Source organism: Galeopterus variegatus, unplaced genomic scaffold (assembly GCF_000696425.1).
Source record: "Galeopterus variegatus unplaced genomic scaffold, G_variegatus-3.0.2 Scaffold122, whole genome shotgun sequence".
NCBI classification, from domain to species: domain Eukaryota; kingdom Metazoa; phylum Chordata; class Mammalia; order Dermoptera; family Cynocephalidae; genus Galeopterus; species Galeopterus variegatus.
This window is the reverse complement of record NW_007726233.1, coordinates 88,408-104,110: the sequence shown is the minus strand read 5'-3', so window position 1 is coordinate 104,110 and position 15,703 is coordinate 88,408. Positions and strand designations below refer to the sequence as shown.

At 41.2% G+C, this 15,703-nt stretch overlaps 1 protein-coding gene across 1 annotated transcript in view; it reads left to right on the top strand.

Annotated features, from left to right (window-relative positions):
• Nucleotides 1–5,544: 5,544 nt before the first annotated feature.
• The window catches only part of C8A (complement component 8, alpha polypeptide), a 60,799-nt gene continuing 50,640 nt past the window's right edge, over nucleotides 5,545–15,703 (top strand). The window contains 6 exon segments of the mRNA XM_008588153.1: nucleotides 5,545–5,549; nucleotides 6,362–6,432; nucleotides 6,435–6,454; nucleotides 11,531–11,675; nucleotides 12,855–12,872; nucleotides 12,875–13,001. Coding sequence (XP_008586375.1) covers nucleotides 5,545–5,549; nucleotides 6,362–6,432; nucleotides 6,435–6,454; nucleotides 11,531–11,675; nucleotides 12,855–12,872; nucleotides 12,875–13,001 — 386 coding nt within the window.

The following is a 15,703-nucleotide window of genomic DNA, read 5'->3' as shown; positions in this document are numbered from 1 at the left end:
TACTGATTAAGTAGATTTTTGCTAGCTGGGAGATGCTTTAAAAATATTTGCCAAGATTTACTAGGCTGTAGAATTATTAATGACTCCTTAAGTAATTTTAAAAAATTGATAAAGTTATTTTGGAAAGCCATTTGGCAATATGTCATAGGCTTTAAAATCACTTGTATCCTCCAATTCAGTCATCCCATTCTACAAGATATATCTTCAGTAAATAACTTAGAATGAAGAAAAACTGGGGGATCAATAATCTAATTGTTTAAAATCATGGGAGTGGAACAATGTGCAGTCAATGTAAATAGTCTACATTTCTGCTCTGCTCTTCAGGGGAAAAATCAGAATATAAAATGTAATATGCAGTATGACCTCAATTATGTTATGAAAATAAAGAGGGGAAGGAAATATAGCAAAGTATTAATGGTGGTAGGATTTGGGGCATTTTTTTCTTTTATAATATTTTTATGTACTCTTTAATAAGAATGTGTTACTTTTATAATTATCAAGAAATGAAGCACATCAAAAAGTTCATTGGGATAATAAGAAAAAATGTTGGTCACGTTGATACTGGCTAAGAGGTTGGAGCCCTGTAATGGCTTAATGAATGGTCCTGGTGTACCTTCTGTACTCTGGCCTCAGTGATAGCATTATGTGTGTGCCTCTGTCTAGACATCATGTCACAAAGCTTTTAAAGCTATGGCAACACAGCACTGCTCTGTCTAGGTTTTTGCTTCCATCCATTAATACTGTTTCCTTCCACTTTGACATCATAATGCAGTCTCTGTGGGCTTACAATGACATTATCTTGACAATCTATAGTGAGATGCAGAACTAATGCTGGAGTTCTTTCTGTTCCTAAACCTTCTCCCTGTACCTTCTCTCTCACCTTTTGATGAATAGAAACCCTCTCTTTCTCCATGTTCCTACACTTCAAACTTTTACTATTAGGACAGTATATCAGAAAAATGATGCGTTAATCAAACCTGGAGCCATATGAATTTCTAGATACTGGGATTATTTAATTAGGTTTTAACTTGGAATCAGGTTAAATAAATCTCTCAACAATGTCACTACCTATTTACCAGAAATTGGTTTTTATTCTTTCCCTTCCTTTCTTCCTTTCTCTTTCTCTCCCTTCTTTCTTTCTTTCATGCATATTTACATGGGTCCAGCCCATGACAGGCTGGTACTTCAATAGTAAATGTACAGACAGTACTTGCATTCATAGAGCCTAGAATCTGGCAGAGAAGAGAGAAATTATACAAATATTGCAAGTGTGATAATTAAGTGTTGAGAAGACGTGCAGGGAGTGACCAAATCATAAGAAAGGAGGTACTTAACCAATCTTGGTAGCAGGAAATGTTTCCCTAAGGAGTTGATATTTATCATGAGACTGAAAGATACTTAGGAGTTAAACAGGTGAAGAGGTAGATGGTTGGGTTTTCCACATAGGTGTGACTGAGGGAACGGTGGGGTCCAGGAGTTTAGAATATAGGTAAGATTTAAAAATGATGGGTCATAGAATCAGAACTGGTTATAAAGGGAAATGAAGATAGGAGGGGGTCTTATTGATACGGAGGAAGCTTAGGAGATCCTAATGAGGTCCAAGAAAAAGTGCAGTGGGAATCCTTGAGCATATAAGATAGAAGGAGAAGAGGCTATGAAGCCCCCAAGTGACTAGTCTCAGGTGACTCATGAATTAGCGATTTGGAGCAGAAGCTGTTTCAGAAGAGAATGGAGTGAGGAAAAGATTATTAGAGATTAGGAAAAGGAGCAACTGAGGGTGGAGTGTTGTACGGCTCATTTATGGGGATGAGGGGTGTCCCAGAAGGATGTGAGGAGTTGAGGTAGAGAGGAAGATTGTGAGCTGGGCACTGAAGGCTTCTTTGAAGGAGTGGTAGGGCTGGTGGTATATACTAGAGTCATTTATAGATCACAGTTTCTCAAAGTACCCAAGATCTTTTCAGGGGGAACGTGAGTTTATAACAATTTTTATAATAATACTAAAACATTATTGGCCCTTTTCACTCTGTTTATATTTGCACTGATAGTACAAAAGCAATAATAGATAAAACTGCTGTGAATTTGGTAAAAACCAAGGCAATGGCACCAAACTCACAGGGAAAAAATTAACTTTTACTTAAGAAAGTCCTTCCTGAAGCAGAAAAAAATGTTAATTTTATTAAGCCTCAGTCCTTGAACAGGTGTTATTTAAATATTCTATGTGAGACATTTCTCAAAAGAAGACATACAAATAGCTAACAGGCACATAAAAAATGGTCAACATCGCTAATCATCAGGGAAATACAAATTAAAACCACAATAAGATATCATCTCACTCCAGTTAGAATGGCTATTATCAAAAAGACCAAAGATAACAAATGCTGGAGAGGATGCTGAGAAATGGGAACTCATATATAGTCAGTGGAAGTGTAAATTCATGCAGCTATTATAAAAACAGTATGAAGTTTCCTCAAAAAACTGAAAATAGAACTACCTTATGACCTATGAATCCCACTACTGGGTGTATATTCAAATGAAATGAATATATCAAAGAGACACCTGCACTCCCATCCTCATTGCAGTACTATTCACAATAGTGAAGAGATAGAATCAACCTAAATGTCCATTAATGGATGAAGGGATTCAAAAACTGGTATATATACACAATGGAATACTAGTCGGCCATAGAAAAGAATGATGTCCTGTCATTTGCAGAAACGTACATGGAAATAGAGACCATCATGTTAAGTGAAGTCATGTACATAAAGACAAATACCACATGATCTCACTCATACTTGTATGTGAAATCTAGAAAAAAAACCCCAAAACAAAAAAATAGTAGTTCTTATAGAAGTAGAGAGTAGAATAATATTTACCAGAGTCTGGGGAGGGAAAGTGGGTTGGGGAGAAGGGAAGAGATGGATTAACAGGTACAAGATTACAGTTAGATAGGAAGAATAAGTTCTAGTGTTCTAAGCTGACTATAGTTAATAATAAAAGGTTGTATATTTTAAAATAGCTAGAAAAAAGGATCTTGACTATAATCACTACAAAGAAAAGTGTTTAGGTGGATATGCTATCTACCCTAAGTGAATTATTGTATAACATATGCATGTATTGAAACAGCACACTGTACCCCACAAATATGTACAATTCAAAACTTTTTAAAAAGAGATGCTAAATATTCTATGTGACAAAATAGGAAGAATGCAAAAAATTTCTGATGCACTGAGGTACGATTGTTGTCTTGAGGAAAAGCAATTGTTTGAGATGAAGTCAAAGTAGTCACTTGTCTTTGTTTGGGCTGCTATAACAAATTGCCATAGACTGGGTGCCTGAAACAACAGGCATTTATTTCTCATAGTTCTGGAGGCTGAAAAGTCCAAGATCAAGGTACCAGCAGATTTGATGTCTGGTGAGAATTCACTTCATGGTTCTTAGATGCTGTCTTCTTGCTGTGTTCTCACATGGCAGAAGGGGCAAGGGCTTTCTCTGGGGTCTCTTTAATAAAGGACACATCCTATTTATGAGGGCTCCATCCTCATGACCTAATTGCCTCCCAAAGGCCTTACCTCCAAATACAATCACACTGAGGATTAGGTTTCAACCTATGATTTTTGGGGGGAAACATTCAATCCACAGGATCACTTTTTTCCTGGAACATCATTTTTACTTGATGAAGTAACTGCCAGACAATCTATGGTTATACAGGCATACATTGTCTCGAAAATGCAGAAAGCCTATCACTTCAAGGAAAATAACATTATTCATTACCAATAACAAAATGTGAGCTTTTATGCAAAAATTAAAATTTTGGAAAACATATCCACCACCATAAACTTTACGAGATCACTGGTGATATTTACTATTTGATTTATTGAAATTGTATAGTGGAATGTATCAATATTAAAAGATATGCACACTCAGTGAACTATAATTTTCCAAATTTCCAATGCGTGATCTTACAAAAATCATGTATGGGCACAAGATCCATTTAAAATGTACATAGACCAATGGATTTTAATGTAACAGTACAAAAAAATCTGATAAGCTCTCAGATCCCACATTGCAACTAACATCAAGAAATGGCCACTTGTCATGTTTTGGTGTAATACCAAGGGAAAACATACACATTATCTGAAAAGATTATTGAAACACTCTTCCCTTTTTCAATAATTGTGTGTGGCTAGGTTTTCTTCATAGACTTCAACTAAAAAAACATATAGCAACATATTGAGTAGAGAAGCAGAATTGAGCATTGAGCATCTAGCTGCTTTCTACTAGACCAAACCTGAAAAAGGATTTGCAAAGATGTAAAACAATCTTACCCTTCTCACTAATTATTTTCTCAAGAATATATTTTTTAATAAAATTATGTTATTTATGGTAACATGTAATGAGTTTGTTATTGTAATTTTATATAAATTAATAAACAAATAGAGTCACGCATCACTTAACAACAGGGGTAGGATNAACAGTACAAAAAAATCTGATAAGCTCTCAGATCCCACATTGCAACTAACATCAAGAAATGACCACTTGTCAAGTTTTGGTGTAATACCAAGGGAAAACACACACATTATCTGAAAAGATTATTGAAACACTCTTCCCTTTTTCAATAACTGTGTGTGGCTGGGTTTTCTTCATAGACTTCAACTAAAAAAACATATAGCAACATATTGAGTAGAGAAGCAGANTTTGCAAAGATGTAAAACAATCTTACCCTTCTCACTAATTATTTTCTCAAGAATATATTTTTTAATAAAATTATGTTATTTATGGTAACATGTAATGAGTTTGTTATTGTAATTTTATATAAATTAATAAACAAATAGAGTCACGCATCACTTAACAACAGGGGTAGGATCTGAGAAATGCATTGTTAGGAGATTTCATTGTTACACGAACGTCATAGAGTGTATTTATACAAACCTAGATAGTATTGCGTACTGCATGCCAGGGTATGTGGTAGCGCCAGATCGTATATGCAGTCCGTTGTTGACTGAGATGTTGTTATGTGACACATGACTGTGTTTTTGTAATTTCTCAGTTTTTCTTTTAAGTTCTGTAAATTTCGATAGATCTAGCCCACTTTAAAACCCTTTGGGGTCCTCAATAATTTCTTAGAATGGAAACGGGTCCTGAGAGCAAGTTTGAGAACTGGCAAAAAAGACGAACGTAACTTTCCTGACTATCCTGTGGCTCCTTGTCTAGGGTTTCAACCTTTGCCTTGAGTTGCAACTCATTGCAGAATTAGCATGAGGTTTGAAGCACTTTTTCCCTACACTAGGGGGATAATTGTGCCAGCCATCACAGTGGAGACCACCTGGCTATGATGGCTGGCACAGTTATCTCCCTAGTATAGGCTGTGGTGATTCTGGTGATAACAGGAAACCCTCCTACTTTGCCCAGTGTTTGTCCTGCTTTTGAAGTGGCGGCAACTGCCATGGTGCCAGGGAGAGGCTAAGGCTTGGAGCCAGGCAGCTGTGGCTTGTCCACTTCCCCCTGAGTGACATGGGCAAGCTTTTTAACCTGTGAGGAGGCAGCATGGGGTAAGAGAGACATCATGGCCTTGGAGGCAGACCAGTGTCTACCTTCTGTCTGTGTTACCCAAGGCAAGGTTCTCCCTCTTTCCTTTCTGTTGGCTGGTTTGTAAACTGAGGTAACAGCAACATGACAAGCAGAAAATGGGCTTTGCCATCAAACCAACTAGTTCAAATTTTGCCTCTGTCACCCCTCGACTGTGACTTATGGGGTTACTTAGACTTTAGGAATCTCAGCTTTCTTGTACATAAAATAGGGCTAATAATACTTACCTTCCAGGAGTGTTATAGAGATTAAACAAGATAATCCATGTAACAGCCCAGCATGTAATAACGAAATCCAACCTTTAGTAAATACCTCATAAGCATTTTAACATACTTTCAATAACCCTATTAGATAATGTTATTTTTAACATAGTTTTACAGATGGGAAAGCTGTGGCTCAGAGACGTTAAGTAACTTGCTTAACTTTTCAAAGCCAGCAAGTGGTTTAGGTTCAAACTCAGTCCTCTGACCCCAGACTCCATGTTCTCAACCACTGAGCTTTCTCCTACTTTGGCACTTCAAAACCTGTTAGCCCTCTTTAGGACCTGTTTCTCTAAAATTATAATAACTGGATCCACCTGGGATTGATATAGTATTAAAGGGACGACTTAATATGAACCCTCCAGCACCTATACCTGCATATAGTAGGAGCACAATAAATGTTCATTCCTCTTTTCTTTCAAACCATGTTTTATTGGAAGGAAAATGTGTGCAGCTTTCTTGTTTGCTTGAATTTTGCATCTCAAAACTGAAGCAGGGGTCCTTCCTCTCTTTAGGAGAGTCAGTTGGGCTGCTACCCCTGCATCAGTTACCTGCCAGCTGAGCAACTGGTCAGAGTGGACAGATTGCTTCCATGCCAGCACAAAAAGGTAAGACATTTGTGACCAGTTTCTGGGTATTTGATATTTGATTTGTGTATTAGTCACTCATATAGAGATAAGGAGTTGGGCTGTAAATCCAGAGGTGTGTGGAGAAATTGGGTCTAGAAACAGGTATTCGGAAGCCATGGGCACATGGATGGTGAAATCGGTTTTTGCCTCTCCTGATTTTGTGTGTAAGGCATTATTGGGTGACGCTGCAGAAGATGTGCGTGTCTCATAGGCAGAAAAGTGACCATCTGGACACAGGCACGTTCATCCCTGATGGCCTCTCTGGGTCCTAGCCAATCTACTGCTCTCTAATGAGGGGCATCTGGAGGGACTAATGGCTTAGGAACAAAATGCCAAGCTGCCTATGGGGACCTGAGAAACAAAATGCCAGGCTGCCTATGGGGAGCTGAGATAAACCAGGGAATGCCACGGAAGTGTTCCTGAGGACTCCACTTCCATGAATTGGAAAGGCTGACACCCAATCAACAGAGATTGTCTATCTTGCCCATTTGAATAGTTTTGAATGATCCAAAATGGTCCCTAAACCCAGCAGCATACAAAGGTAAGGTGGATGCTGGGAGCCCTCCACGCTGGCAGGCAGTATTAAAATTATGACTTATTCAGAATCACTGGCTCATGGTGATAGTAAAAGGCTGTCAGACTTCTATTCTGTTTTATTACTGTTTTGAAATTCCCTTCAGACCACATGTCTTTACTGGATGCATCCCTCTGGAGATGCCTCCGGGCTCCTAGCTTTCCCACTTGGCCTTGTCTATTGGCACTTATTGTCGAGTTTAAGTGTGTAAGCTTTGATTCTGCACTTTAAATATGGCTTTGCCCCTTTTCTGATGTGTTTTTTTATCCTCTCTGTGCCTCAGTTTCCTTATCTATAAAATAAAGTAGTAATAGTACCTGTATTATAGAGTTATTATGAGCATTAAATGAGTAGTATGTGCAAAGCTCTTTTCACAGTGTCTGGCACATAGTAGGTGTTCAATATGTGTCAGCTGTTTTATAATTACTATCCACGCCCTCCTCTCCAAGCCCACCACCACTGCTTGAATCAAGCCCTGCTCTTCTCTCACCTGAGCTCCTGCAGAGTCTGTGAATAGTCATCCTGCCTCAGTTAGACACAGGGGTGCTCTATGAATGCTTTGATGAGTTGTTCAAAATCATAGCGCTAGTAAGTGGTGGAAACATGATTTGGGCCTAATTTATTCAACTTCGAAATCTGAAATATATTGTTCTGCTTCTCCCATCTCTGAGAAATACCAAAGAATCCTAGATTGCCCCTGTTTGAAGGTATCTGGTCTAAATTCCCATTTTTCTCTGACATCTTGTATTAGCTTCCTGAGTCAGCTGTAATAAATTGCCACAAACTTGGTGACTTAAACAACAGAAATTTATTCTCTCATGGTCCTAGAGGCCAGAAGTCTGAAATCAAGGTGTCAGCGGGCCATGCTCACTGTTGGAGGCTCTAGGGGGGAATCTTTTCTTTGTCTCTTCAGCTGCTGGTGGCCGTCAACAATCCTTACCTTGTGGCTGCACCAATCTGGTCTCTGCTTCCCTGGTCACGTTGCTTCCTCCTTTCTGTGTGTCTTCTTTGTGTATCTGCCTATGATCTCCCTCTGCCTTCCTCTTGTAAGGACACTGTGATGGCATTTAGGGTCACCTGGACAATCCAGGGTAATCTCATCTCAAAAACCTTAATAATATCTGCAAAGACCCTTTTTCCAAATAAGGTAACATTTACAAGTTCCACTGGTAAGACTTGATATCTTTATGTGGCCATTTTCCCACCTATTATACATCCTAAACTAAATTTTCCTCATGTGTTTCAGTTTAGATAGCAGAGAGCACAAGAGAATCCCTTACTTTGAATCTGAATTGAATTACTTCCTTAATGACTAAAAGACATGTCTTTAAAGTAATCCTTAAAACAATTAAATTATGTTAATTATTTAAGTGAAAGACCACCCTAGTTTCTGTTTATTAATATGTTTCTTCCTCTCAAAATCACACAAACAAAGATGTGCATTTCTGGAAAGAAAGATTATCTACTAGCTAGAAAAGGAAATTATGTGTTAATAGTACCAACCACAAGCAATAGCACGGAGAAGTCCCTAAGGGAGTATTGGCACAATCTTCCTGCAACACAACATCTTCATTATTTGGTAGCAACCTGAAAAATAGGGAACCAATGGGAATGAACCTTATGGCTTGCGCCATCATTCCAAGTATAGGAACCATAGGAAAGATGATAATGGCATTAATAGTCACCATTTATTAAATAATTTCTATGTACCAGGCACTGTGCCAATGCTTTAAATAAATTGTCCTGATGATAAGTAAATGATAAACATCATTATCCACTTTGTTTAGGTCACCCATTAAGAAAGTGGCAGAGCCTAGATTTAAAACTTGGTCAGTCTGACTTCAAAAAGCCTGAATGGCTGACCACTCCAATCTGCTGCCGCCTCTGAACTATGCTGGGGAGAAATAAGTGATGTTTGCAGTCACTTAATCCAATTCCTTCTGGAGTAGCCCAACAGCTGGTTGTCAAAATGATAATCATATTGATTATTGTACCAGGAACCAGGCAAAGTGCCGACTTCTTTACATGTTAGCATCGCTGATCTTTGCAACCCTCCCAAATAGACCTCATTTTTCAAATGAGAAATCTGAGATTCAGAGACATGAATTTACACAGTGATTTCTATATAGTAAGTGGCAGATCTGGAATTCTAAGCCAGCTCAAAGTGAGATTCATAATAGTATTTAATCTCATAAATTTGTAAAGATTAAATGAGATGAAGAATTGTAAATGTTTGGCTAATAGTAAGCACTCAATGAACAGTGGCTACCATCACCATTATCATCATGTTGGTAACTACGGGTTTTAAAAATTTAAAGAGTGAGACAGAGGATTGGTTCTACATTTGTACATGGATAACTCCTTTATTTGCTTCGCTGAGAGACAAGAATGTGGGTAAAAAAATAAAATATCCCAGTATTCCCGAATTGGTCATTAATTATAATCTCTTCCCACAGAGTTTACAAATCTCTTACTGCTGTTATTAACTGACAGGCAGGAAAGGCAAGTGGACAGGTGTGGGTTTGACCTTCACCTTTCCTTGACACCTCTGCCTCTTTGCATGAGCAGTTAAGTGACAGAGGTGGACAAGAGAAGGGGTAAGCTGGCCTTCTCCACAGCCCACCCACTGGAATCGTCTGGAAAAGACTGCGTGGACAACGATAACCATGTGGAAACCACTTCTGTTTATGGAGAACGAATGAGATACCAGGCTGGGTGCTTCCTCATAAATTCTCTCACTTGGATTTCACAGTCCTTTCGAGGCAAGGTGCCATTACACCCATGTAACATGCTAGAAAACAGAAGCTCAGAATAGGTAAGTGATTTGCTCATGGGTTGGTTGGTAAGCGAATCTGGGATCTGAACCCAAGATTGCCTAATTCTCATGCCCACACTCTTTGAACTGTAGGACACAGCTGAAAGAGTCATTAGTAACTGCAATTCGTGAGGTCATCTAAGTTATTTTATACATTTGGAAACCAAGGTCCAAGGTACCACACACAGATACTTTACACAGCAAGTAAGAAATAGATTCAGGTCAGGAACTCACTTCTCTTGCTGCTCAAATCATTGCTTTCCTACTGACTTACTACATTCTTGAAGGAAGGGCCTGTGGGCCAAGACAAGGTAAAAGGCAGCAGCAAGCACAGGCTTGCACGTTCCCTTATGGGGCACCCTGTAGGGATGCTCTCCATACAGCATGCTTTACATTATTACACATTTTATCTCCCCAACTAGACGTAAGCTTCTTGAAGGTAGGGATGGGACCTCATATTTCTCTGAATATTCTAATCTTCAGCTCCTTCCTTCTACTGTAGAGCCTGATACTCTACACTATATAGAAAGAATCATCATGAAACCCTAGAACCCCAAGACTGGTACACATATTAATTCTTTCTTTCCTTCCATGACCAGGTATTTATTCACCTGTAGTCAAGGCTGGACCCAGGCATTGAGATGATGTCTTCAGAGATTTCTTTGTCTCCTATCTCTTGGATGGGCTCTTTCTACATAACAGGCAAGATGACCACTTGATACCCACTATTCCCAGCAACTCCAGTTGGAAGAAATTGTCTTTCCCAAAAAGAAAATCCCCAGAGAGGATTATGATTGGCTTGGGTTGAGTTGTGTGCCAATCTCTGACACAATCATTGCAACTAGGCAGATGTGGTGTTCTGGCCGGCCAGGCCTGGTCCTTCCCACCCATCTGTGTGACTGGTGAGGTCACACCCACCTGAACCATATGAGATAGATCCCCCAAGAGAGGGGAATGCCATGACCAGAAGAAATGCTGTGAAGGAAAATCAATGTCTTTCCTGTGTACCTGACCGTAGATCAAGTGTCAAGTATATGAAGCCAAATAAGATATGGTTCTCCCTTTGCTGCCCACACCTCAAATGTGAATTGCTCACAGACTGGTGGGAGAGAGAGAGAAATATGTGGATGCTAGATCACATCTTTACATGACAAGTGTTAGGGGAGAGGGAAACAAGTGGACCTGCAGAATGGTGAGTTAGGGAAGGCTTTCCAGAGGAGGTAAACCATAAATCTCAAAGTGAATAGGTATTAATTGGTTAAATAAGGGAGAGCAGATGTCCTTCCTAGCAAGTAGGAAGACCCTAGGAATATCTTGTCCAAGCCTTTCATTTGGTGCTTGGAAGCTCCACTCAATACTCCAGCTGGTGATGTGCAACTTCTGGTTGCACACCACTGCTGATGCACATTCATCCCCTCAAAAGACAGCTTTGTTGGCAGCTTTCAATCATCATACAGTTATTCTTTATGTTGAGCTGAGACCTGCCTGAATAAATTTTGGATGTTTGATTGACAAGAATGTATCTTGTTCAAAGTCTGATTTAGTATTGATACCGGAGCTTCTTGCAGCCAAACTACAGTTATTCTTTATGTTGAGCTGAGACCTGCCTGAATAAATTTTGGATGTTTGATTGGCAAGAATGTATCTTGTTCAAAGTCTGATTTAGTATTGATACCGGAGCTTCTTGCAGCCAAACAAGTTTGGGGGAACCATCTGCAGTGGTGATGTCTGGGATCCAGCCAGCTGTTCCAGTCCCACAGCTTGTCAAAAGCAAGCACAGTGTGGACAGGATTTCCAGTGTAAGGAGACAGGTGAGTAGCATTCCAGCAGGATAACATCTGTGCCTGTCAAACGTAACATGCAAAGCACTTCCCAGGGAGCTAGTTAAAATGCACACTCCTGAGCCCTTCCTCTAGAAGCTGCCATTTTGTGGCCCAGGAATCTGCATTTTAAGCCAAGCCAGTAGCTCAAATTATTACTATTATTATTTTTTTGAATATGACTGGTAAGGGGATCTTAACCCCTGACTTGGTGTTGTCAGCACCACGCTCTCCCAAGTCAGCTAACCGGCCATCCCTATATGGGATCCGAACCCATGGCCTTGGTGTTATCAGCATCACGCTCTCTCAAGTGAGCCTCAGGCTGGTCCTAGCCCAAATAATTTTGATTCAAGTTTGTAGAAACATTTGTTGATTTATTTGGAAAAGGTACAATTCATCCATTCATTCATCAACTCATTGGACAAATATTGATCAGGCACATATTATGTGCCAAGAAGTATGCTACCTGCTTTCCACATGAAAAAGAAAAAATAATGTACCTGACCTTGAGGCACTCCTAGTCTGTTTGGGAAAAGAACCTACAAGGAGTCAATCACCACATCGTATGTTAGCTACTGTCATGGGCATATGGACATGGTGCAGTGGGACTCTCTAGCAGGAGGTGCCCAAATCTGCTTTGGGGAGTTAGGGCAGGCTTCAAAATGGTACTTGAGGCAAAACTTAGAAAACAAAATAAAATTTTCTAGGAGAAAGAACATGCAAAACATGGGGATTCAGGGACTCCCAATCAGCCTAGAATATCTGCAGCATCAGGGCTTTGGGAAGAGAGGCAGGTGGTGAGCCATTGAGGTAACTGGGGACCCGATGGGTAAGTGGGGCCACACTGTGGCATTTGGAAGGAGAGGAGTGGGGAGTCACAAAAGGGCAAAGATCAGAGGGTCTATATGGCCAGACCGGTGTCGTAGAAAGATCACTGGGCTGCAATGTGGAAGCTGGATTAGAAAGGGAGAGACTGGTGCAAGGCCCGAGCTGGGTTGGGGCTGCGGGAGGGAGCCAACAAGGCTGGATGGAGGGCAGAGGCAGTGGGGACAGAGAGAGGATGGAGCAGATGAGAGGGCTGTTTCAAAGGTGGAACTGACCTGGTGACTGTGGATGTGGGTCACGAGGAAGGTGGGAGTCCAGGTGCATCCACAGCCTCTCCCCTGTCAGGTCACTGCCTGAAATGCCATCTGTGTGCAATGGAGACATGGGCTGCCTTAATAGCTCTGATGAGGATGACTGGGAGGACATCAGGGCCATTGAAGATGACTGCACCCAGTACAAGCTGATTCCAGGATCAGACAGGGCAGCCTCGGGGTGAGTCTGTGCCTTCTGGTTGTTCAGGAATAGGGAATGCTTTGCTTCAATCATAAATATTAGTTTTGGGGACAGATGGGGGCCTTTCTGGAGGGTTCTTCTGCAGTGCATCCCATGAGGCAGCTTTCACATCCCCTAAGGTGGCTCGCCCAGACCCACCTATGTGACTCTTTCCCTCCATGTCTCTGCCTGAGGATCCTCCTCTCCCTTCACCCCTCCCCACCTATCACTCATCTCTCCTCACCCCAATTCCATTTCCAAGGCTCATTTAAGAGGCCACATCTTCCATGAAACCTTCCTTGATGTCCCCAAATGATACCTCTTCTCTGACCCAAGTGTCCTTTCCAGTAGCTGTGTTTACAATCTGCTTTGCAGTGTAGCTGCTCGTATAACCAGGGCTAATAGTGTGCTACAGTGCAAAGAAAATGGGCTCTGGGGTGAGAGAGAGAGGGGCTTGAAGCTCCACATTGCCCTTGTCTACTTAAACCTCCCAGGCCACAGTTTCTTTAACTTTTTTTTTTGTCTTTTTTCGTGTCCGGCAACGGATCGCAACCCTCAGTGTTGCCCCCGTACCGGACCGGGGACCGGCAACGGGATTGCAACCCTTGGTGTTGCTCCCACACCTCGCTCAGCCAGTGAGCGGGAACCGGTCTGTATGTGGGATCCGAACCCTCGGGCGGGAGCGCCGCCGCGCTTCCCAAGCGGCGCACTTATCCAGTGCGCCACCGGGCCGGCCCCACAGTTTCTTTATCTGCTGAGATTAAATCAGCCTCAGTTCTAACTTCTCTTCATCATGCAACTTTTGTTCAGGTTCAGTTCCTTGAGTGCATCATGTTCTTTCCTTCTGAGCTTTAGTTAATTTAGTTCCTTCTTTCTGGAAAGTCCTTCCCCCATATTCCTAACCTGGCTAACTCCTTACCTAGTGTTATGGACTCAGTTGTGTCTCTCCCTCCCCCCAAAATCCATATGTTGAAGCCTTAACTCCCGATATTTGGAAATAGGGATTTTAGGGAGGTAATTAAGATTAAATGAGATCATAAAAGTGAGACCCTAATCTCATAGGACTGGTGGCCTTATAAAAAGAGGAAGAGACACTAGAGATCACTCTCCTTCCACATGCACACAGAGAAGAAGCCATGTGAGGACACAGCAAGAAGGTGGCTGTCTTTAAGCCAGGAAGAGAAACTTCACTAGAAACCAACCATGACGGCACCTTGATCTTGGACTAGTAGCCTCCAGAACTGTGAGAGAATAATTATGTCGTTTAAGCCACCCAGGCTGCAGTATTTTGTTACGGCAGCTGAGCACTCTAGTTAGTACACATAGGTGTCATCTCCTGTAGGTCATCTTCTTGACAGCCCCCTCCCCTGCTCTTGACCTTGACTAGGCTGACTCAGTCCCCTCCCATTACTCCCAGAGCCTCCTGCAGGTCCTATTCTTCCAGCACTTACCCAACAGGGTGGGGACACCTGTTGGGGTGTCCATATGCCCAGGCTGAGAGCTCCTTGTCGTCTCTGTTCTCCTGTACCCAACATGGGGCTTAGCTCATAGTGACATTGTGATATTGTTAGTTCTCTATCACTTTGTCTTTGCTTGGGTTTTGTCCCCTAACTTGAATATAAACTCTCTGTGGGCAGAGGTTGCTTCTGACTCTTTTTCACCTCCTTAGCCCTATGTCAGAGCTTGTCCTATAATAGTTTCTCACTGAGCATTGATTGAATTGGAACAAATTGATATGACCAGCTGGATCTTTACAGATGAGGAAATGTGGTAATTATACATTGTAGTAATTATCACAAAGGGATCCAAACAAGTTGCAGCGCTCTCAGGGACAGGTGTGTATTCCCTAAAATGCAGCTCTTGTTCATTATGGTTTAATTGTCCTGAGATCATAGTCCAACTACCAGATGAGACTGAATCTGGGTAGTGCATGTAGACACACACGTATAAAAAGATGAGCAAATTCTGTTTTCTTTCAGACCAAATTTATTAGTTTGCTAGAGCTACCATAATGAAGTACCACAAACCAAGTGGCTTAAGCAGCAAACATTTATTTTCTCACAATTCTGGAGGCTGGGAGTCTGAGATCAAGGTGTTGGCAGGTTGTTTTCTTCTGAGGCCTGTCCTTGGCTTGTAGATGGCCATTTTGCAAACATTTATTTTCTCACAATTCTGGAGGCTGGGAGTCTGATATCAAGGTGTTGGCAGGTTGTTTTCTTCTGAGGCCTGTCCTTGGCTTGTAGATGGCCATTTTCTCCCTGTGTCCTCATATGATCTTCCCTTTGTCTCCTAATTTTCTCTTACAAGGACACCACTCACACTGGATAAAGGTTTGCCCTAAAGACCTCCTTTTAACTTAATTACCTCTTCAGAACCCCCAATACAGTCACATTCTGAGGTTTATGGTGGTTGAGACTTTAATATGTGAATGTTAGGGAGACATCATTCAGCCCATAACACCTATCAAAGGGGATTCTTGTTGATTTTGAAAGTGACTGTGGAATGAACAGAGTAGAAGTATAAAATATTGAGGTGTTGAGCTGAAAAATCATTCTCTCATTATTAGCAAAAAGATTGCAGACCATGACCTGCTGTCATGTGATTCAACTAGGAGCATTTCAGATACTCCTCCTGAATAGTGTGCTTCACCCCCACTGAACACTGAGACCAGTAGAATGGCCCCACCTCTACTCCAGATGGTG